Source organism: Camellia sinensis, chromosome 1 (assembly GCF_055761805.1).
Source record: "Camellia sinensis isolate YWXY chromosome 1, ASM5576180v1, whole genome shotgun sequence".
Taxonomy (NCBI): domain Eukaryota; kingdom Viridiplantae; phylum Streptophyta; class Magnoliopsida; order Ericales; family Theaceae; genus Camellia; species Camellia sinensis.
The window spans coordinates 231,099,965-231,125,484 of record NC_138961.1 but is presented as its reverse complement, the minus strand read 5'-3'; the positions used below and the strand labels follow the sequence as shown (position 1 = coordinate 231,125,484).

The window sequence follows — 25,520 nt, the reverse complement described above, 5'->3', positions numbered from 1 at the left end:
TTGTCGAGTATTTCATGTCTACAAAAAATCATGTTAATTGGATATTAGTAGCCTCTGGACCGGAACACATTTTTGTTAACAATTTGTTTTTAAAATCATATTTATTATTGACAAAAATGTATTCCAATCAAGGGGTTATCGATATCCGATCAAAGTAGTTTTTTGTAGGCATGAAGTACTTGATGAGGTTTACACATTTAACGGTTTGAATTATCAAAATGAAACTTGTGATAGGTCTTACAGGCCTAACCATACGCTCTAATTTATATAGTGGACTGGAAAGAAGTCTCCCCCTTTTGAAATATTTTTTTTTTATTCTTTACCCCATTATCAGTAGATGCAAAATGTTCGAAAAAGTTGCCGAAGGTGGTCAAGAGTGATTGATGATATAGACAGATAGGTAAAATAAGTGAACAGATAAGTAGACAGTGAACAAATAGACATATAGGTATGGATAATATTCAGCTTGCTTGTTTTTGATTTTCCAAAAATACTTTTCAAAAAATTCTACTTTCTTGTTTTCCGTATTTTTTTTGTTTTTACTAAATTGTTTTTAATATTTTAAGCAAAATTTTTAATTTTTAGACACATCTAACATAAATACACATAAAAAGTATAATTTTGTAAAAAAAAAATCTTTTAAAAATTCACTAAATATAAAAAATATAAAAAGATATCAGAATTCAATATATTTTTCATATTTTTATGTATTTATTAATTTTTAAAATATTTTTTCATACTTTTTTTACCTTTTAGATACATCTAAGTAAGGTGTATCTAAAAAAGTAAAAAAAAAATGCTTAAAATTTTAGGATAAATTACAACTATACCCCCTGAGGTTTGCGTAAAATACGAATTGGCCCATGTGGTTTGGAAAATTACAAATACTTCCCTGTCAGAATTTTTTATTTAACAAAATTAATTAAAAAAGTGAAATTTCTAACTGTTTACCTATACAATAATAAAATTATTTGAATTATTAATTGAAATAAAATTTTAACATTATTAAAAATTATTAATTAATTTGATGATTTATTAATAAAATGATCTATTTGTTATGAAATTAGAAACCTTAAGGGACATAATATAATTTCTAAAATCACAGGGGTGATTTGTAATTTAAGTAAACCTCAAGGGGTGTGTTTGTAATTTACCCAAAATTTTAAAAATATTAACTAAAAGAAAATAAAAACAAAAAATAAAAACTCAATTTTCAAAAAACTTAGGGGCCTTGTTTGTCATAACTTAAGAAAGTCAAAAAATCAAAAAGTCACTATCATATTTAAGTCACATCATCTTATTTAAGTCACATCACTTCAAACTCAACCCATATTTCATAAAAAATCAAACCAAACCCAATATACACATTATTATTTTTTATAATTTTAAAAATTAAAAATTAGAGTTATTGTCTCAACAAAAAATTTATGAGCCAAGCAATCTTAAATTAATAAGCAAAACTCCAAGGTTTGAGCGGTGTAATAAAATAAATCCTGAATTTTTAATTTTTTTAATTTAAACCTTATATTTTGAATTTATTTTCAATTTAAATAATTTATCTATTTTTTTCAACTAAAATAAAAAATCGATGAAAAAATAAATATTTTAATTATTAAAGTCATGAAAAAAAATATTTTAGATATTTTATATATACGTACAAATTATGAATACAATTTTTATATATTTTTTTTGTTCGTTTTACACATTGAAAATGAGCTAATGATTTATATTGAAAATAAATTAAAAAATTAAAACTTAAATTGAAAAAATTAAAAAAATTAAAATTTATAATTGCCTCTAAATTATTCTATACATATATATTAATTTTAATATATATATATATATATATATATAAATAAGACGAACAAAATAGATCATCGAAATAAAAAGTCTACTACCGGGGGCGGTGGCCCAGTGGAGAAAGCAACTCGTCTTCACAGGCATGACCTAGGGTCGAATCCTGGGAGGAGTGTGGAAGTGTTCTCTTTGAGACCCCCCTCTGTACTCCGGTTCGAACCCTTGGCGGCCTATGGGGTATAGTTGAGCTCCTCTCCGGTTCGAACTCTCAGCGGCCCGTGGGATATAATTGAACTCCTCTAGTGCCTCGGTCGTGAATCCCTCATATGGTGAGGATTAATTTTTAATTGACAATTAATTATCTCGAAGTCCGAGCCTATGGGGCCGTGAAGACACCTCATAACCCTTTTTTTAACCTGATCCAAAAAAAAAAAATAATAAATAACAATAAAAAGTCCACAAACCCGAACTAAAAGGGTTCAATCAAAGGCCACGAACAGGTTCAGAAAAAAAATAAAAAATAAAAAAATACCACCGACGCGGGACACAGATCAGTCGGTGACTGGATCTTCTTTCTCGCTCTCTCCGTCTCTCATTTCTACTCCAGATCCCCCACTCCAAATTCTCTCTCTCTCTCTCTCTCTCTCTCTCTGTCTCTCAATAAACTTTTGTTTTTCCACTGTCACGTCAAAAGGCAAATCTTCGATTTACGCGAACTGAGAAAAGTTAGTTAGTGTGTTATACGGTTAGATCTGGTACAAATCCAATGGCGGTTGCATCCCGGGGCAGCCGAGGATCGGGTGGCGCATTCGCCGGCGGCCTCCGCAACCTCATCTCCTTCCGGATCTTTGTCTCGGCCATGTTCACTCTCCTCTTTCTCGTCACTCTCTCCGTCCTCTTCACCTCCCACCCCTCCTCTTATCACGATTCCGTATGTCTCTCTCTCTCTCTCTCTCTCTCACTGGCAATGCTAGGTCTGTATGTATTTGTCTTCTATATTGACCAATTTTTACTCGAATTTTCTATTAAAGTCAGTAACTTCGGTTAGGTTCCGTTTCTATTTATGGATTTGAATTGCATGAATTTGACATTAATCATTCCAGAGAATAACTCTTGTTTAGATTTTATAGGTTACATATGGATTTCATGATTGAATAAATAGCTTTATCATTTATGAATTTGAATTAAGTTGTATATAAAACTAATTATTTGAAATTATGCTGAGGATCTTGTATTCCAGAAATTGTATTGTTGGAAAAGAGAAGAAGAGAGAGTGAAATGTGAATTGAATTCAAAATTACTTTATGATGTTAAAATTAAAGATTTGATGGTTTGATCTGATGTTTAAATAGGTGTTACCGATGACTGGAAACGCTTATGTTCAGCGGACATTTTTAGCATTGAAGTCAGATCCGTTAAAGACTAAGTTAGACTTAGTTTATAAGCAGGCAAATGATCATGTTGCACTTGTGAATGCGTATGGGGCTTATGCGAGGAAGCTTAAGCTTGAGAACTCTAGGCAGCTCCGGATGTTTGATGATTTGGCACAGAATTTCTCAGAACTTGTGTTGAAACCAAGTTATCGAGAAGCTTTGTTTGAGTCTGATGGGCCGGTGGATGAGGATGTGTTGAGGCAGTTTGAGAAGGAGGTTAAAGATAAAGTTAAGATTGCTAGATTAATGATTGCCGAATCAAAAGAATCTTATGATAATCAGTTAAAGATTCAGAAATTGAAGGATACAATATTTGCAGTTAATGAGCTGCTCGTTAAGGCTAAGAAGAATGGTGCATTTGCTAGCTTAATTGCTGCCAAATCTACTCCAAAGAGTTTGCATTGTCTCGCAATGCGGCTTATGGAGGAGAGAATTGCGCATCCTGAAAAGTACAGGGATGATGAGCCTAAGCCCGAGTTTGAGGATCCAACGTTGTATCATTATGCTATTTTTTCAGATAATGTGATTGCGGTCTCTGTTGTAGTAAATTCAGTAGTAAAGAATGCGGATGAGCCTTGGAAACATGTTTTCCATATTGTTTCTGATAGGATGAATCTTGCAGCCATGAAAGTTTGGTTTAGGAGGAGGCCAGTAGAGGGGGGTGCCCATGTTGAGGTGAAATCTGTGAAGGATTTCACATTTTTGACTTCCTCTTATGTTCCAGTACTTCGACAACTTGAATCTGTGAACACGCAGAAGTTTTACTTTGAGAACAGGGCAGAGAATGCCACCAAAGATGTGAATAACATGAAATTCAGGAACCCCAAGTACTTGTCCATGTTGAATCACCTTCGGTTCTACTTGCCGGAGATGTACCCAAAGCTGCACCGGATTCTTTTCCTTGACGACGATGTTGTTGTTCAGAAGGATTTAACAGCCTTATGGAAAATTGATTTGGATGGGAAGGTAAATGGGGCTGTTGAGACGTGCTTTGGGTCATTCCACCGCTATGCTCAGTATTTGAATTTCTCTCATCCTTTGATTAGGGAAAGGTTCAATCCCAAGGCTTGCGCCTGGGCTTTCGGGATGAATATATTCGACCTTGATGCTTGGAGGCGTGAGAAATGCACCGATCAGTATCATTATTGGCAGAACTTGGTAAGTGTGTTCTAGCTTCTAGTTTGACTTGTTTTTTGTTTCTAATTGACTCGGGTATGGACGAATTTGTACTCATTTTTGTAAGTGCTAGGTCAAGTTAACATAATTTTTTTGTAAATTTTATTTTCAGAATGAGGATCGTTCTGTGTGGAAACTGGGAACACTTCCAGCAGGCCTGATTACCTTCTACTCAACAACAAAATCCTTGGACAAATCATGGCACGTCCTTGGACTTGGGTACAATCCGAGTGCTAGCATGGATGAGATCCGTAATGCTGCTGTCATCCATTTTAATGGAAACATGAAACCTTGGCTTGACATTGCTTTGAACCAATTCAAGCATCTTTGGACTAAATATGTTGATTATGAAATGGAATTTGTGCAAGTGTGCAATTTTGGCCTCTAGGTGAGTACTGTTTCTGCTGCTACAACAATGTGGTAACTTATAGATTGGACTGCTGTTATTGTCCATTTCGGTTCACGTGTATTTTTTCCTCTTCAGATTTTTATCATCATTAGTTTCAACTTTCAGAGCGAAGCTCTGGGATTTTTTTCCTTATTCTTTCGAAAGTCTCTCCAATTAGGTCATGTATACATCAAGATGATTCTTTTGTATGAGATATTCTATAAAGATGGATTCGTGGCGCTGAAATGGCAATATCCAATTATGGATTTGATCCCCGACCCAATGTAGCATTTTCCATAAAATTTAGCTGTCATTTTAGTTCTTTTCTGAATGTACCTCCATTATGAACTTGTTGCTTATTGATGATCATTTTGTAGACATCATAGACTCACAATATTGATGTTGGACATGGATTCTGTTGATTTCATTCCTTTATTAAACAAATATCGGTGGGCAATCCAGTAAATTTTGTTTGCATTGGGAGTGAGGATTTTTATTCTGGTTTTTCTAGCATTAATTTAGAAACCTTTGGTATGTAGGATAATATTTCCGAACACTCATTTATTTTTGACTTTAGCCTCGTCACTTTATACTTGTGCAGAAGGCTTTATTGCCTTTGTATCTTAAACTTTCAACAGTAGAAATACTCTCTCTCTCTCTCTCTCTCTCTCATGTGTACACATGTTCCACAGTTTTGTTGACCTCTATCAGAGTAAAGAATGTATATGATGCTGTTGAGCATTTTTCTACATAAAAATGCTTGGACGTTCAAAGTTGGGGACTCTATGATGTGAGTCAATTATGTGTTTGTTTTTATTTATTTATTTATTTATTTTTGGACCAATCACATTTGAGTGGGAATTGTGAGCTATTAAGTTGGAGACCCTATGACCCAGAATGATGTGGATCAATTATGTATTTGTTTTTGTGTTGTTGTGTTTTTTTTTTTTTATGAACCAATCACAAGTAAGTGGAAATTGTGGGGTTATGTTTTTTTGAGGATATGTAGCATTGTTATTTTCTAAATTACAATTTTAATAAATTTTGACTCTTCCTATATTTTTTAATTCGTTGTTTCTATCTTGTTTCACTTTTTCCTGTTTTTTTTTTTTTTTTTTTTTTTTTTTTTTTTTTTTTTTTTTTTTCATTCCTTTTCTTTTCCATCCAAACACATCATCAAAGGAAGAGCGTTTCTATTTTTTTATTTTTTTCTTTTTGAAAAGAATTACAAGAAAGAAAACTTTCCACTGCAAGTCTGCAAGTGCAAAATGAAGGTACTACTTTCAAAATTTACAAGATTAATAATAAGCTTGGTTAGAGTTTTTTAAAAATATTTTTTAAAAAATTTTACTTCCTTGTTTTTCGTATTTTTTTGTTTTTATTGATTTTTTTAAATATTTTAAGTAATGTTTTTAATTTTTAGACATACTTAATATAAATATATTTAAAAAGTAAAAAAATTATGAAAAAAATCTTTTAAAAATTTACTAAATACTAAAAATATTAAAAAAAATATGAGAATTCAGTATATTTTTTATATTTTTATGTATTTATTAATTTTTTAAAATATTTTTTTACGATTTTTTTATTTTTTAGATACATCTAAGTAAGGTGCATCTAAAAAAGTAAAAAATGTTTAAAATTTTAAAAATATTCACTAAAAACAAAAAAAAAAAACACGAAAACTAAAAAATTCAATTTTTAAAAAACTTAATTTAAAAAACTCAAACCAAAAACACTAATGCAATGCAAATTTGATTGGGTTCATAGCACACAATACAATTGTTTAATGCATTGATAGCTTGTACCTTACTCTAAATTTAATTCTTGTTTGTCCTAACCTAAAAAAGTCAAAAAGTTAAAAAGTCACTATCTTATTTAAGTCACATCACCTCTCTATCATATCACTTCAACCCAAAACCATACCCAACTCATATTTCGTTAAAAAATACGCTTATTTAGATCATCTCAAACAACCCCTTAACAAAATTACCAGCACATTTGCTTGCCAAGCCTTTTTAAACAAACAAAAAAAAAAAAAAAAATTCCATTTTTAAGAAACACAAGAAAAGTATTTTTTTGCAAATTTTTGTTTTTTAAAAAAAAAATGGTAAAACCAAATGAATGAAGACCATCTTGTTTGGTTTGGCTTAAAAGAAGTTTAATAGATATTTTTTTTTAGAGTGAAGCGCCAATAAATTTTAAAATATAATCTCATGAATGGTTTAGTTTTTCCTTTTTTCTTATGAACCTAAAAATTTCATTAAAGTGAAAATTACACAAAAAAGTAGTCACTTACACATTTAGATTTAATTTTTTAGGGATAAAAGTGGCTTTCTCCAAACTTAAAATTATACATTTGGACAATCCGCACTATAGAAGTTTTAGATTTTTCCTATTTTTGAAACAAATCTCACACTACGAACAATAATGTAAAACTCTAATATAATACTTCAATAACGTAACACTCTAATGTAATATACTAAAAAAAATTTTAATGTACTTTTTTCAAACGTAACAATATAATACTCTAAACTTTTCTCAAACTTAACACTCTAATGTAATACACAAAAAAAACTTTTTAGTGTATTTTTCTTAAACATAACACTGTAATTAATATAATCTTAAATGTAACACTCCAATATATATATATATATATATATAAGAGCAACTCCTTAGTGTACTTTTCTCGAATGTAACACTCTAATGTAACACATTAAAACACTAAACTTCTTAGTATAGTTTTCACAAACATAACACTCATAGTTTGAAATTATTCATTTATCCAAAACTTATTACGAAATTTTTGTACTCCTTTTCAAATAGTTTCAAGAATCTTACATCATTTTTTTAGAGTGTTACGATCGGAAAAAATACACTAATGAGTTTTTTTGAATTATAATTTTTATTTTTGCAGTGCTACATTTGGAAAAAAGTATACTAATGAATTTTTTTTTGAAATCTTATATTGGAATGTTACGCTAAGGAGTGTTTTTTTTTTGGAATGTTACATTTGGAAAAGAGTATACTAACGAGTTTTTTAAGTTTTAAATTTGAATGTTACGTTTAGAAAAAAAATATATAAAGAGTTTTTTTTAGAGTGTTACATTTGAGTGTTACAGGAAGGAATTTTTTTTGGGAGTATTTCATTTGAGTGTTACATTTGGAAAAAGTATATTAAGAAATTTTTTTAGAGTGTTATGTTTGAGTGTTACATTAGAGTGTTACAATTTAAATTATATGTTTGCTCAAAACTTACTAATGAGTTTTTATATTCTTTTTGAAATGTTTAAAGAATCTCACATTTCAAATCATTTGTAGTACTTTTGAAATATTTGAAAAATCTTACATTTCAAGTCATTCTAAATAAAAAAGATTCTCATATAAAAATTAATCTCAAATTTGATTACCATAAATTGTGTATCTTACCTTTCTAGCATAAAAAGGAAATATATATATATATATATATATATATATATATATATAATAGAAATAAGGGTATAAGCGTAAATCTAATTTTCAAATAATATATTAAATCTCTCTTTTCAAAATCAATTAAACTAATTGGTCTATATAAAAATTTTCGAGACTAAATGAATTACCATTCTTGAATATGAGATTTATAAGTAAATTTTTTTTTATTAAAAAATGTTCAATTAATTATCATTAATTAGACCCAAAAAAATATTAAAATGTTAAAAAGAAAGGTTCCAAAAAAAGGCAGTTCCCCTCCTCACCAATTTGTACTAGTGGTTGTCCAAAACTTTTTAAAATTAGGCCTCGTTTGTACTAGGAGTTGTCCCAAAAATTTTTAAAATTAGGCCTAGTTTGGGGACAGATTTTTTTAGTAATTTTTTAATTTTTTAACTAATATATAATACAAAAAAATTAATATACTTAAAATGATTTTTTAGTTTTTTATGAAAAGATATGCAAAAAATATAAAGAATAGAGAATCTTTGACTTTTTTATATAGATTGTTAATTTTTTTATTTTTTAATAACTTTTTGACTTTTTAGTTAAAAAAGTCACCTATCAAACGAGGCCTTAAGGACTCTTGAGCTAAAATAAAAAAATAATAAAAAACCCACCAACTTACTAAGCACAACTGTCACGACCCGCTCCCCGTACCCAAGACTTAAGCATCGTGATGGCCAGTAACCGAGGTTACCTACGGTCAATTCTTAAACAAATCAAATAACGCGAGCGGAAGTAATATTTAAATAAGGGTAGCAAAACAATCATCGGAGCTTCTATTTTTATTACAAAATTATTGACCAAAAAGGTCGATATTTACATAAAAAAATATCATAAAAGTGCTGTGTGTGTCTGTTCCACAGCCCCGCTTCTAAGACTTTCCAAAAGCTATTTTTGAATTGTATGTCTCCTGAAAATTGGTAAATAGCTATAAGCACATGGCAGAGTGAGAAATATTATACCAAGAGTATAAGGGACACGAAATTACCAAGAATAGTTAGTTAGGCCAAAACATTTACATAACTCAATTTGGTACATAAATCATTTGAGTAGCAGAAACTGAAATACAGATATTATATAAATAGATAACCATAACCACGGTACAGAACAGAGCAGAAGTCACAGAAGTGACAGTCATAACAGAGGTACCGATTCAAAAGGTGGCTCGTACGGATTCTAGAGGTGGCTCCGATGATAGTGTAACACTTAGTTTCACACAATACTTTGGTCCGCACAGAACAGAAGTACGGATTCAAGAGGTGGCTCGTACAGATTCTAGAGGTGGCTCCCACAATAGTGTAGCACTTAGCTCCGTACAGCACTTTGGTCCGCACAGAACAGAGGTCAATGGATCAGAGGGCCACAAAGTAACCAAACAGAGGCCAATAGTTATTTAAGTCTCCCAAGGCGTGGGACTCCCGGGATAGTACTTACAAAACATAATTGTATATAAGGTCATAGTCAAATATTCTTTAAGGAAAACAAACATATCCATGGGTTTCCTTTTAAGCAAATAGGGTTCAGAAGATAAACCACATAACTGAAACCTTTATAAAACATAACTTTTATTAATAAAACAAATTTTAGTAAGTTAAAATATACGTAAAATACATTTTAGTAACTCAAGACATAATATAACTCACCTTAAATTTAATACCTTACTCTTTCTTTCTTCTACCAAAGACCCTCTTAACTTTCATTATTTTTCTTCATTTTCTCTTTCTTTCTTCTCTCTTTTCTTTCTTTCTTTCTTCTTTCTTTTTCTTCACGCAGGTTGATCAATTCCCCCCTTAAATTGATCAATTCCTCCCTATTTAAGGGAGGAGGATGACACAGACGCTCAATACGTGGTAAGCGTCACTTTCATTTAGATTTAATTCATAATTATATAGATTTATTCTTATCCTTAATAGATATTTAAGATAATTACCTTTTCATTTAATATTTTAATATAATTATATAAATTAATTAATTCTTAATTAAATTACACATTATCATATATTAACAGAAAATTAATTATTTATTTTATTATTATGTCCATTATTATTATTATTATTATTATTTTAACCCCTAAATTTTTAATAATTATATTATTTTACAAAATTACACATAATAATATATAATAAATTATATATTTTTCAAATTGAGATTAAATAATATTAGTATAAATTCTACAGAATAATTAAAAATTTGTGTTGTCACAATCTTCCCCCTTTTTAAAATTTCGTCCTCGAAATTTGTCATATGTAAGCTATCCGCTCCGCACTCTGATAAATATATATATATATATATATTAGATGATTAATCTGATAGAAAATAGTACCTCAAAAAAAAAAAAAAAAACTTTACCAAAAATAACACACTGTCTAGTTGTCAAAAATTATTTTGGGTCAAAATAAGAAATAAGGAGCGACTTTAAAAACTTTTCACTCGTTTGTTTACGATAAAAATAAATAAAAATGAGAACACAATGACAGAATTATATTCAAGAATTGAAAAATTTGAGATGAACTTTTCATTGATGGGAAATAGTTTCAAAATTAATATCTTTATAATTTGAACCTACTTTTAAAAACATCAAAATAAATTTTTTTTTCTTGAATACTGAACTGAAAATTATATGTATTTAATTATATTATAATTTTGGTAGGTGCTTGAGCCCGGCATCTTTCTTTGCTTGTCCTTCTTTTACTATAACAAATATAAATTATATCTAATATCCTTCACAAATTAGGCACACTAAACAAAAATTTATTATGTATACATAATCATATAAAATTATAATATAATTAAATCGACGAATAAAATATAATAATTCGGTACTAATTACCCGTAATCCTACTTCTTAAATGTGCATGTGTCCTATGCTCCAATGATATATATATATATTTTTTATAAACCATTACTCTGATACCACTTGTCACGACTCGCTCTCCGTACCCAAGGGTTAAGCATCGTGATGGCCAGTAATTGAGGTTACTTACGACCAATTCTTAAACAAATCAAATAACGCGAGCGGAAGTAATATTTAAATAAGGGTATCAAAATAATAATCAGAGCTTCTATTTTTATTACAAAATTATTGACCAAAAAGGTCGATATTTATATAGAAAAATATCATAAAAGTGTTGTATGTGTCTATTCCGCAGCCCCGCCTCTAAGACTTTCCAAAAGTTATTTCTAAATTGCATGTCTCCTGAAAATTGGTAAACAACTATAAGCACATGGCAGAGTGAGAAAATATTATACAAAGAGTATAAGGGACATGAAATAACCATGGATAGTTAGTTAGACCAAAACATTTACATAACTCAGTTTGATACATAAATCATTTGAGTAGCAGAAACTGAAATACAGATATTATATAAATAGATAATCATAACCACGGTACAGAACAAAACAGAACAGAACAGAAGTCACAGAAGTGACAGTCAGAACAGAGGTACCAATTCAAGAGGTGGGTCGTACAGATTCTAGAGGTGGTTCCCACGATAGTGTAGCACTTAGTTCCCACAGCACTTAGTTCCGCACAGCACTTTGGTCCGCACAGAACAGAAGTACGGATTCAAGAGGTGGCTCGTACGGATTCTAGAGGTGGCTCCCACAATAGTGTAGTACTTAACTCCGTACAGTACTTTGGTCCGCACAGAACAGAGGTCAATGGATCAGAGGGCCACAAAGTAACCAAACAGAGGCCAATGGTTATTTAAGTCTCCCCAGGCGTAGGACTCCCGTGGTGGTACTTACAAAACATAACTGTATATAAGGTCATAGTCAAATATTCTTTAAAAGTAAAACAAATATATCCATAGGTTTCCTTTTAAGCAAATAGGGTTCAGAAGATAAACCACGTAACTGAAACCTTTATAAAACATAACTTATATAAAACAGATTTTGAAAACTTAAAACATACGTAAAATACATTTTAGTGACTCAAGATATAATATAACTCACCTTAACTTTAATACCTTACTCTTTCTTTCTTCTAGCAAAGACCCTTTTAACTTTTATTATTTTTCTTCATTTTCTCTTTCTTTCTTCTCTCTTTTCTTTTTTTCTTACTTTCTTTCTTTCTTTTTCTTCACGCAGGTTGATCAACTCCTTCCTTCAAGGGAGGAGGACGCCACAGGCGCTCAACACATGGCAGCGTCACTTTCGCTCAGATTTAATTCATAATTATATATATTCATTCTTATTTTTAATAGATATTTTAGATAATTATCTTTTGTTTCAATATTTTAATATAATTATATAAATTAATTAATTTTTAATTAAATTACACATTATCATATATTAACAGAAAATTAATTAATTATTTTATTATTATTTCTATTATTATTATTATTATTATTATTATTATATTTTGATCCCTAAACTTTTAATAATTATATTATTTTACAAAATTACACATAATAATATATAATAAATTATATATTTTTCGAACTGAGATTAAATAATATTAGTATAAATTCTACAGAATAATTAAAAATTTGAATTGTCACAACAACAGTCTTTTTATATTCTATATAAAAAAAAATGGTGAATTACACTAACGGTCCCTATAGTTTGAGACTTGCGTCATTTTGGTCTCTGACTTTTTAATTATGATACATTTGACTTTAAATTTTGAATCTTATTTCAAATAAGGACAATTGAATATACTATTGGATTTTTCAAAGGCAAAATTGTCAATTTGACAAAAATAAATGTTAAAAAATTATTTTTGAATTTTTAAAAATTATTTCTACCTACTAAAGATACAATTATATAAAATTGATAAATCTTTAGACATTTAATTATTTTTTTTACCAAATTAATTTTTATTATGTATTTGGATGATGATTATGTAAAATTAATTTTTAAAAATTAATCATGTAATTTTTATTAATTTTTATTAATTTTTATCAATTTTACATAATTTTATTTTTGGTGAGTAGAAATAATTTTTAAAATTTTTAAAATATTTTTTTGACATTTATTTTTTTCGAATTAGTTTATATTTTATCAAATTGATGATTTTGTCTTTAAAATTAAACAATGGTATGTTAATTATCCTTATTTGGAACAAGATTCAAAATTTAGTCAAATGTGTCACAATTGAAAAATTAAGGACTAAAGTGGCACAAGCCTTGAACTGCATTAGTTTAATTTGTCCCAAAAAAAAAAAAAAAAAAAAAACCCCTTAAATAGTGGTTGCCCAACTCCAAAACTACTATCTGTCTCCACTTTGTTTTCGTTTTTTTATCGACTCAGGACGGCCCGTAATGAAACGTAACAAATGAAAATGTAGCAAAATGAGTGGGGTTGGGCCTGGCCTGTTGTCTCGGTCCAACCAATACTATTACTCTTCTTCTTTTTTAAATTCAGCGAATCCAAATTCTCGAAACAAAAGGCGTTAGATTAGCCAGCCAGCCAGCCAGCCAGCCATTGAAGAAGAAGAAGAAGAAGAAGAAGAAGAGGAGCGAGCGAAGAAGACATGCTACTGGCTTTGCTGATCGCCAATTCGGAGGGTAACATCCTCGTCGAACGGTTCGATATCTCTCTCTCTCTCTCTCTCTCTCTCACACACACACACACCTTTACCTTTTTATTCTACATTCTCGATCTGTAGCATTACTCTTTTTTGTTTTTTGATAATAAAAAAGCAAGCTTGTTGAATGGGTTTAAAATCTTATGATCGATCTTACTTGGCTAAGAATTTAGGGTTTCACTATTTTTTGGCCCCACTCATAGATTTAGATTAGATGAACTCTCTGCTTTGATTTCTGCGATGCCAGAGCTAGGTCACCTCTTTTGACATTTATGCTGTATTTGGTTGAGGGATAGGGATTTGAAAAGAAATTTAGAAAAGGAAAAGGAAGAGGAAAAGGTGCCTAAAATTTGGTAAAATAATATTTTTTATTCTCATTTCACTTGCCTTCTTTCTTTTACCTTTTTAAATTCCTTCCCAAATACCTCAAATTAAGATTTCCTGATTGATTCAATTTATTGATACTAGCGGCCGCGCACACGCGATGCGTGTGTAATTTAAATAAATAAAAATAAAAGAAAATAAAAATGAAATTAATATTATAATGTGTACTTAAATAAATAGGAATAAAAGAAAATAATAATGAAATTAATATTATAATGTGTACTTAGCTTAAGTGGTATGAGTCCAACCCATGGTCATGGGTTCAAACCTTACCCATCTCTTTGTTTAAATTTTTTTTAAAAAATAAAAAACACTTTTTTTAAAAAATAAAAAACACTGCCACATGGCATGAGGAGAGTAAAGTTTCAGGACACCATAAGAGGTGTTCACTTTATAATAGTATAGATAGATGTTGGAAAAACAAATTGCAAGAAATTGCTATAATATAATTGAGATGGAATATGTTTATTTGTATTAACCAACTGCTGCGAGATGTGGAATTTTATTTTTTCTTCTTCTTCTTCTTCATAAAACAAACCCCAAGTAATTTAATTAGAAAGAGTGAAGGACTTTGAAGTACAACATAGTTGAAGAGAGGTGAGATTAAATCGCTATGCCAGGAAAAAAGAAGTGATTATGTGTACAATGTAGACTATTTGGAAATATTTTTTTTTTTTTCCATATCTGCTTCCCTTGCCATATAATTTTTGAGTTTCACTCATTAGAGTTCAAAAAGAAGACACCTACTTAAATGAATCAAAGAAGAAGACAACTATTCAGTGTGCATACTCCAACGAAAAGAACACCTAACAAATAATATATTTCTTTATCTAGAATAAACTCCTATAGTTCTCTGTTGATTGTGTTGTGGGTTTTTGTTTTCGTTTTGTTATGCTCTTTGTAGTGAAGTTTTTATTTATATATAAAAAATAAAAAAAAATAAAAAATTTGATTAGTATCAATGCCAACTTCCTTCTTGGGGTTAAGAAACGAAAGCAACAAATGTGGGTGCTACAAACATGACAGCATAATCTTTATTGGTTGCACTTACAAGATTTCTTTGAAGTATTACATGGTTGAGGCATTGAGTCAATATTTATGTTGTATTGTATAGGTTCAATGGAGTTCCAGCTGAGGAACGTTTGCACTGGCGTTCTTTCTTGGTTAAGCTGGGAGCAGATAATCTTAAAGGTGTGAAGAATGAAGAGCTACTAGTTGCTTGCCACAAGTATGTAATATCCGTTCTATCACTTGGATGCCTTTTTCATTAAGATGATGTGAATATCTTTCATATAAATGCCACATCCTTTTACCAACAAATCGTAATTCTTGTCCGTATGAAACTTTCACAAAAATGCTATTAAGTTGAAGAAACTTGAGGCCAGATCTATCCACTGGTTGCATGATGAACTGGTCTACTATGAGACATCTTTTTTGCTTATACGTAATGGAATTGTAAGACCTTTACAGTTTTGTATTGGATCTTAATTACACGTGATTCATTAATCCTTTCTTTTCCAGATCAGTTTATATTGTTTACACTGTGCTTGGGGATGTAAGCATTTTTGCTGTTGGCAAGGATGAGTATGATGAGCTTGCCTGTGAGTATATTTCATATTTATTCTATTCTTTCGTGATATAAGTTCCTGCATGAGTGATTAGAATCATCACCCTTGCCAATTTGATATGGAAGGGTGATGGAATTTTTTTGCCCGAGTTAAAACAAATCAGTTATGATGAACCATCTTCTTTAGTGATATGATGATTGCACCTCCTTTACTTCCGTGTGGCCCACTGAGACACTGATTGTGTAACAATTATAGTGACCGGAGAGGTGCTTAACTTTTATATGCTTGTCCGCTGTATGTAATTTGGATTTTTCTTTCTGATTTGGTTGGTTTCTCCAAGTGGCAGAAGCAATTTTTGTTATAAATTCAGCTGTGAAGGATGTATGTGGGAAACCTCCAACAGAGCGCCTTTTCCTGGATAAGTATGGAAAGATCTGCCTTTGTTTGGATGAGATTGTGTGGAAGGTAAGGGAATGCACCAACATTATTAGATCAATTTTAATATTTTTGCTGAGAACTGGACATCCTTGGATCAATCCAAGCATCAAACCTTTGTTTCCAATTTTCTGTTTCACACTGGAATGGTTTTCAATCTCAAATTAACTAGACTAATATTATTATACCACTGAGAAACCAGCACCATGCAATAATGCCTTGTGATGCACAAAATAACAGGTGTCTGATGATAGTCATCAGAGACACTAGCCTTGTGTCCCCACTTGATTGGGACACAGGACATAGTTTGGCTTGGTTTGGTTAGCTGATAATCTGAAGTCACTCTGATCAACCTTCATCATGGGTAGCTACTTACGTACGTAGTGTATAAAAGTTCATGTTTGTCATATAAATGGAGAAGCTATCTAATCTGATTTTCTTTTACCTTTTGTTTCACATTTTACTGTCAAGTGTTCATGTTTGTGATAGTTTTTCCTCTTTGTGCTGAAGGGGTTGCTAGAGAACATGGACAAGGATAGAATCAAAAGGCTCGTAAGGTTGAAACCTCCAACTGAAGTCTGAAGCTGAATCTCCTCACCCCCTCTTATCTATTGAAAGAGGACAGTTGGGTCAAGGCTGTGTATCATTTTTGCATCTCATGGTTGGTGTATTCTGAAACTCCATGAACTTTTCTGTTCCTATGTATGATTTTCTGGTGTTTAGAAACAGTTATTGCAATGCTCTTTTGTGTGTATTTCTCACTTCAGAACCTGAATTTGGGTTGACGCTCTATTTTAATGTACGTTTCTATGAAATACCATGACCGTATTGTTTAAGATTTTGGACTCTCTGAATTGGGATGTTTCTTCTGTATTTAAACCACTTCCGCTCTAACCCTAACATCCATGACTTCGTAGAATGGAGCAGAATATTTTTAGTACTAGTTAGAGGCTGCGCGGCTATTGCCAAAGCATGGGAGGTCCAAAACAAGTCCTTTGACCAGTTGTGCAGTACAACTGATTGAAGCACTGGTTGTAATAACCTCTCTTGCTTCAGCAATAGTCATGGCTTTATTTAGAGCATACTCTTAATACATAAGCCATCCGAACCATATATAGAGATTCTAGAAGGCCTAAGCATGACTACCCTGTGGAAATATGTTCTGCCTCTCATAGAATTGCCTGCGTGACTTTTTACTTTTTGAGAGAACGATCTTATTTCTCAACAACGCATTCTTACCTCAGTTGTAGCACCTTTTGATCACTCTCACACGCCCTAGTGTTTTTGATGTCTCTTTGTTTGGTTGCTAGTATAGCCTCTTTAGAACCTTATTTCTAGTTTTGGAAATCACCTATAGCTGGAGTGTTATTCTATGACAATACTTGATATTCTTTTAGCTATGTAAAACAAAGAAGTTTTTGATGAATTTGAATGACATTCATCGTCTTTTTGAAAAAGTGTTATGATTAAGAATAATACATCAAGGGATGTATTGCTTTGGTTGTTGCAGTCAGTCTACTTATTTTTTAAAAGGAATTTACACTTGTTGGTTGAGTTTGCAGTATTTTGATTGGGAACTTATATAAAACTAAAATGAATCTTTAGAGCTCTTTAGAAGTTTGAAACTTGAAAGCAATATAATTGTAAATATATTTATTTATTTGTATAGAAAGCATAATATATAGTGGAAATTAATTATTATTTCATATGTTTCCCACTAAATGAAGATGATGTGGAGTAGCAAACTCCTTTAGACTAATTTGTCACACTTAGAAAAAAGTAATTGTACCTTTTTACTTACTCTGTTGGCTGTTTTACACAAACCTTTCAAACTTCTTACTGTCCAAGTCCTCAAAGCAACCATACATTTCTCCCCCTAACTCACCAACCTAACCCATTACCAAATTTCAAATACATTTATCCCCCTCTTTATCAAGGATAGTTGGTTAATTTAATGATCATTGATCTTCTGTCATCTAATTCCGTTGTTTTTTTTTTTTTGTTTTTGTTTTTGTTTTTTGTCTGAAAGCACTCAAAATTATTGAATATAAAAATTACGAGATAAGGAGATAAATTTTTTTTGAAACAAATGATCCCTGTGCTATGAAAAGACCCAAGTAGAAAGAGAAGTCATTCCAAAAACAAAAAAAGTAGAAAGAGAAGTCAACTTATTTCATGTTTAGGTGTTTCTTTTAATATTAGTACTAGTAGTCCTTTTTAGTAGTGGCAAATAGGCTTATTTTGAGAAATTAGTTAAAAATTGTTTTTTTTTTTTTTTTTTTTTTGTGTGGCTTTTTTTGAAAAAATGTGTAAAAAAGTAGAGTAATATTGTGATGCAAAATATATTAAAAGTCAAAAAGTGACTTTTTATCCACTTGCCAAAACAAGTCTGGGTCACTTCTATGCGTTAAGTTTACGGCTTTCTTAGGGGGAATTCAAAACAGATAATAATGAGTGGCTAATATCTTGAGTATTACAATGACTTGAAAGAAACCCGTCAACGAAATTCATTAAAAAGAAAGAAAGAAAGAAAGAAAAAAAAAGGAAAAAAGAGAGAAAAGCACTAGTGTGGAAATTTTGGGTAGTGGTAGGAAGCATGTAAATTACTTAAATCAATTCACAAAACTTTTGTGGCAATGACTTTGCATTCTAATCATGAGAAGATGAAAACTTGCCAACTCAATGTTCTTGAAGTAATCAATACCTCTGTTATTAGATTAGCACAATTTGTGATTCCAATTGTACCATTCAATAGATAATTACATGAATCGTCAAATAACTATGAATCAAGGATGAATTGGTGAATAACATAATGGAATCACTGAATCATAAAAAAAGGTTGATTGACTTTTGATTCGTTGAATTCAATTTTGAATATAGCTTCTCTCATAAGATCAGAAGACCTGGAGCATTAATGTCAATCCAAAGTACTTGTGATGGTCTGATATGGATGATTTTTGACTGAGAAGGATTCCTAAGTGGCATGTGAAATCATTGGTTGTATAGTTGTAGTCCTTTTTGTCATTAGAATCATGACCTAAGTAGTAGTCTCCCACTAGAAATTATTCTTTGTAAGCTCTATCAGTATGATGGCTTGTTTGGAGGCAACTCTTACAACAAACTTCCTTCTAAAATATTGACTCGGTCCTATTTGATGCAGTATTTTCAGAAAAAATATTAAAAATAAAATAAAATTCATGCCATGACTTAAACTCAAGAAAACAAGTATTCTCTTTCTTTTATTCACACAAAGATCAAATGATGTGCTCCACATGAATTAACTGATAAAGATACATATTCACCCATAAATATTAGCAAACCAGAACTAAAAACTCTGAATGAAAATTGCAACATGATCAACTAATACAAAGACAAGATCAAATTATGCATCAAAAAACATAGTATACAAGGTTATTAACACCTATTTTACTCATAAATTTACATAATATTCTTGGAAGCTCCAACAAAAGCGAGAACTAAAATGATAAGGGCTATTGAAAACTGTTCTAATAAAAGAAAACAAGGTGGCAACAGAAGAAGGGTGTTTTTGACTTGTGGCTTTTAATTATTAGCTATCAGAAGCTGCACCAAACCGACCTAGAGTAGTTGTGGATGTGAAGCACTAGACATCTCAGACTCTTTCGCTATGGCAAGAAGAAGGGATTGGCTTTGCCAGGTACTTTGGATTCTCATCTCCGGGCATGATGACAAAAATCTTTGGCTCCATTTCTGGCTGTAACACAGATAGGGGAGTACCAGGTTGTTCATTGGCGCTACTTGATGGGTTGGAAGAAGATTGCTTGCGGAGCAACCTAGAATTGCCAATGCAAATGCAATAAGTCCTAGCGTTAGAGCTAGCCCGCTGAGGAGGTAAGGGATGGGTGAATTCCACCGTTGGAATCCAACAGTGGTGTTGGTGGTGGCGACAGCACCGGTAGTGGCTGGCCTCATCTCTGAATGTCTCTCTTGAGTTTCACTCTCTAATTTTGGCTTTGCAATTGAATGAGGTTGATATTCTCTTTGTATTTATAGAAGGGAAAAACACTTCCACAGTCCATGCATTAGGATGAGTTTTCTTATTACTAAAATGCCCTTCAAATAGATTTTAAAGAATTAGGATCTTTTATCATCAATATCTCTATAATGATTTTGATGTGATAATTCATCAGTCCAAATTTAAAATTGAAACAAAACGACATAATTTTAGAATATGTAATTAATATTATTTTAATATTTATTTTTTAAAATTTAATTTCAAACTTGGACCATTAGATTATGTCCTTTGTTAAATGTCTTGTTGTAATAAAAATCATAACAATATCATTACAAAGAAAGAATAGCAAATATGATTTTAAAAAGAGTTAATTACTATGAATACGCAAAAAGGATTACCACGGTCGTACCTTTCTTGTTTGTAATTGACATAGATAGTGAAATCTAAGAACATATTTTTCTTGGTATTTAGGAGATTATAAGAGGATGGTCATTTGGTAACACATTATTGATGCAATAAACGATCAAGATTTAGAAGGGTATTCTAGTCATTTAACAGCCACTATGTGTTATTTTTTTAATAGCACAAAGGTACTTTGATAAATTCCCCTACATCATTGAATGAATGAGGCAACCAACATGAGAAAGAAGATTTGAGTGTGGTTAGGGATGGCAATTTGAACCCGGCCCGATGGGGACCCGACCCCCCGACCCCGATCAGAATGGTTTTTCCTCGAAAAATATCCCCGTGGGGACGTGGATGGTATTAGAAATTAAATCCCCGAAGCATTTCGGGCCGGGGACGGGGATAACATTCACTGCCCCGGACCCGGCCCGTCCCCGTCCCTGTACCCCGCCCCGGTTGCCTCCTGACATGAAATTAGTAATTTGCCCCTGTATATATATATAATATATGTGTATCTGTTAGGATTTGTCTAAACTGAAGACACTCATTCACACACATTACAAACTGTTTCGCCTCTCTATCTCTCTCTCTCTCTCTGCAGGTGTTCCTCACGGTCAGGGCGTCGGCAGTGGCGGCAGCAGCTCCTCCGCTGTCCTCTTCCTCCTCCCATCTCGCCGATCTCACCGATGGTGGTGGCAGGGGCTTCTTCGACGTCTTCTCCCTCCTCCCATCACGGCGATCTCCGATCTCACCGACTATTGCGTCGCCGATCTCCCTGCTCAAGAATATCACAGCGATCTCACCGCCTTTCCCATCTCTCTGATTTTCCTTTTTTTATCTATTATGTATAATGATTTTGTTGATCTGTTTGTTGTGTAAGTATACACTGTTATTGATGCATGATGTTGTTGTTGTTGATCATCTGCCATTTTTGTTCTTTTTTTTTTTTTTTTGGACCGAGGAGTTTTTAGGGTCGGGGAACCCGATCCCCGTTAGGGGACGGGGGCGGGGGTGGTGATAGCTCCCCCGTCGGGGATTGGGGCCAGGGTCGGGGAAATTGTTGCTGTCGGGGATCGGGGACGGGGAGGGTGATCCCCGGCCCCACCCCGCCCCGTTGCCATTCCTAAGTGTGGTTCCCATAATGGGCTTTTGCTTATTCAACCATAGGATGGCCCACTAAACGTATGCTTTGGGCTCAAGTAATTCCCAAAATTTCCCCATTTTACCCACCAATGGCATGATTATTTCAATCATCAAACCATCTGTTTTCCTTTATTAGATAGCTGTCAAAACTCCTAGCATGCCCTAAAATTGAGAAGAAACCAAACACTTTCGTTTCCTTAATTAAACCATCACCCCTCAAAAGGTAAATAATAGTAACAAAATTGGACATTTCCATGGGCTTGAAATGACTTCATTCTTCCAAGCTATTGAGAAGAAAAACTAATGAAAATTTAAATTTGATCATAAAATCTGACATAACTTTCTCATATGTGGTGCGAGAGTTGTATTTGATTTTGAAATTAGATAGTGTGTACCTAGAAAAATTGAAAACCAATTGGCATCATTTCATGATAGGAGCAACTATATATTGCCAAAATGGAAGTGGTTTCGGCCAAAGCAAACAATGCATTAGCTAGTTCTACTGTACAATTGACCAATGCAATACTTTGTTTGCCTAAAGACAGAATCTGCTTTGGCAATAGTAAAAGAACAACCAAGACAAATACTTTTCTTGGAAAAGTCCTTGCAAGTGTCGCTGCAAAATTAAAACAAGACTGACTCTGTCACATTTTGATTGTCATATTGAAGTATGGACGGGTTTCTTCAAAGTAATAATATGTACCTAGAAAACAAAAATATTCCTCCAATATGTTTTTGTGATTCACAAAGCAGTTGATGAACAACGGTGACTTTTACAGTAACTTGCAAAAAAACAATTAAGGTCTCGTCTGTCAATTATATATTTTAATAAAAAAATCATTATAAATTATCACATAACTCTTTTTATTTTTTTATATATTTCTTTTATAAAAAAATAAAAATTATTAAAATAATATATTTCCAAACAACGCCTAAGTCTTGAGGGAGTCATGTAACTAATTGTTACCAATATACTATTATATATGGTAGATTCTATGTATGTAAAAACAGTTAATTACAAGGTCAACTAATTAATAGCGTGACGTCTTGTAGACACCCCATTTTTGACCGTTCTCAAGACTTGGACGTCACTGATTGAACACACGGTGATCTTCCATGTTTGTGTTCGTTTGGAGTTCCCGGAGGCCTCGGCTCGCGCGCCTTGTCTCAGGATCTCCGAACTTGACCTTTTAGTGTCTGGTTTTGCACCAAACACTTGCATCTTGCCTTTGAGAGGCAGAGTGGGGCTTGTAGACCATCCCCACCCTTCACTGGCAGTGGCTAGATGCCACCGGCTGGTTTTTGCTGCCACCGGCAATATAGTTTGCCGGCCGGCACTCTTTGTTGCCGGTCAGCACTATTTTGTGCCGGTCGGCACTTTGTTTGGCCAAGATGGCATTTTTTTCCGGCCGATTGCTGTTCATCTGCTTTTGCAGATATTTTTGGACAGCTGTATAGCTTTTGCTCCCCTCCATACACGTGTATGGAGGGATCTCCCTCTTGCAAAGCTTGTCTTGTAAGCTTTACAAGAGACATATAGAGAGGAGCTCTCTCTAAGTCTTAGAAGAGAGCTTTTAGACATTTTTGAGGAGAGAAGACAGAGGAGAGCTCTGGTTTTCTAGGGTTAGGGTTAGACATACACAACCTATCTCTCTTTTCCTCTCATTTTGCATACTAGGTGTTTTGTGTCTCATTATTGCACAAAAACACCTAGTGTTTCACCTTCCTCTTGGAGCTGAGGTTCTAAAGAGTGTGTTTTGAAGCTTTGGTGTTGGATTCAAGCTCAAGGAGGCCATTGGAGCACCATTGTTGAAGAGGACTACAAGGGTGAGAAACTAGTCCCTTTTTCCCCCATTTTTGCATTGATTTTCTACTAGTCTTAGAGCTATTTTTGTGATTATTGTATAACATAAAAAAGTTCTGTTTTTAAGCCCTCTTTGTTGTTTATTAAGAGTGTTTTGTTGTTTGAGGGTTGTTGACCACCCTTAGGCCTCAAAAGGCCTCATTTTGAGCCATTTTGTGCTAGCTCCGGGATTTTGGTGTTGAGGTCTCTTCACCACTGAAATCTTGAGGGATTTCAGTGGTGAAGATGATGCTTTGAAGTCCCAAGAAGGAGAGGGCCACCCCCTCTCCTTGTTGTCCTTGAAAAGGACACATTTTGGCCTCCTAAGGAAGCCTATGCTTGAGTGTGTGTTGAGCATATTTGGTTTGTTTTTCATGCTTATATATTCATGATATAACATGATTTCAAGTTGGTTTTGGAACTTCATGCATGTTTAGCATAGTTGCCATGTAATGCCCTATTTGTGCCTTAACATGTTCTAGGTTGTTAGCCTTTGTTGGAGCATGTTTTAGGCTTGTATTTGTGAAGTTTATGTGCTTATTTTGCCATGTTTTAGCTCTGTCCATAGTCGTTTGGGTTGATCTTTGCATGCATTATATAGCTCTTTTGTATTTGGGCTTGTTGGCCTTGAGTATGTGCATGTGTAGCATGCCATCTTTGCATTGTTTTGATGATTTGGAATCATCCTACATGCTATTTCAGTCCCATTTCCATGCTTGTTGGATTGCCTTGCATGTCTCTTTAATGCTTTGAAAGCATGTGTTGCAATGCTACATGTTTTGGTGTTTGTGCATGCCTTTGTTTTGGAGTCATTTAGATGCCATCTAAGTGGTCCTTGGGTCTTGTATTGATGCCCCAAAACTCTGTTTTTGGTTGATGATTGCATGCCATGTTTGGTCATGATAAGTGTAGTTCAATGCATCATTGATTTACCTTAAACACTTGGACTACTCTTTGCATGTTTTGGCTTGATTTATAACTTGATTTGGCATCATTTTATAACATAATTTTAGGGCTCATGTTGCATGCTAATTAGTCCATGATTCCTCCTTTCAAGTGTGCTTGAATGTTGCTCATTTTGTGCTTAAGTGTTGGCCCTTATGTGCATGTGTGTGTGTATGCCATTTAGCCCTCACTCTTTAGCACTTTTGGCTACCGTTTTAGGCCTTTTTAGAGCTGCCTAATTCATGTATAAGACCATCTTATCATTAGTTTGTATTGCCATATGCATGCTTGTATGCTTGCATGAGTTAATTGCCATGCCATGTTGCATTCCTAGCTTGTATGCCTAGGTTGCATTGCATTTTGCATGCATGCCTTGTTCCTTGAATTAGTGATAGGAATAGGGCCTAATTTGTTTGATTGGTTTGCATTGCATTTGAAACCAAAGTTGCATACTTGGTTCTTTGGGCCATCATGCATGGAAATGCGTGATTGGTGGTCCGAGAACCAAGGCACATGTCCCTTTGAGTCATCACAATGATAAGAGACATGGTTGATGCATACATGCCTTGAAATATGCTGCCATGCCTTGTTTTGCCCTCTGTTGCTGTGAGTTGCAGGTTCTGCAGGAATACTCTGCCGACCGGTAGTGTAATGTGCCGACCGGCACTATTTTCTCTGCCGACAGCTTCAACTTTGTGCCGATGGCCATACAACACTGCCGGTGGAAATTTCATCTAGCCGGTGATGATACCCTCTGTCCAAGGATGTAGTCCTGAGGTTTTGACAACCTCCAGAGGAGGAAAGGGAGGAAAACAGAGGCAGCTTGCGCATGGTGGCGCGCTTCTCGAGGCGTTTTCCCGCTTTATTTAATTAGTTAATTTGTTAATTAATTAATTTGTAATATTTAATTAGCTTGCGTGGTTAATTAATTTGTAATATTTATTCGGTCCCTCCGAGCGAGGGCAAATATGTAATAAGTGTGTGTGGGTGGTGTGTATGTCT

At 32.9% G+C, this 25,520-nt stretch overlaps 2 protein-coding genes across 2 annotated transcripts; both read left to right on the top strand.

Moving 5' to 3' along the window:
• The first annotated feature begins 2,240 nt into the window (after positions 1 to 2,240).
• LOC114307843 (putative galacturonosyltransferase 9) lies at positions 2,241 to 5,069 on the top strand. Its single transcript, XM_028253276.2, has 3 exons — positions 2,241 to 2,728; positions 3,150 to 4,388; positions 4,519 to 5,069. Exons 1-3 carry the CDS (start codon positions 2,564 to 2,566, stop codon positions 4,792 to 4,794), a joined length of 1,680 nt encoding a protein of 559 aa, XP_028109077.1. The 5' UTR covers positions 2,241 to 2,563; the 3' UTR covers positions 4,795 to 5,069.
• An 8,439-nt stretch (positions 5,070 to 13,508) lies between these two features.
• Positions 13,509 to 17,024, top strand: LOC114307842 (uncharacterized). The gene is made up of 5 exons (XM_028253275.2): positions 13,509 to 13,800; positions 15,300 to 15,413; positions 15,707 to 15,786; positions 16,094 to 16,218; positions 16,699 to 17,024. The coding sequence occupies exons 1-5, from the start codon at positions 13,748 to 13,750 to the stop codon at positions 16,768 to 16,770; spliced, it is 444 nt and encodes a 147-aa protein (XP_028109076.1). The 5' UTR covers positions 13,509 to 13,747; the 3' UTR covers positions 16,771 to 17,024.
• Positions 17,025 to 25,520: the final 8,496 nt, after the last annotated feature.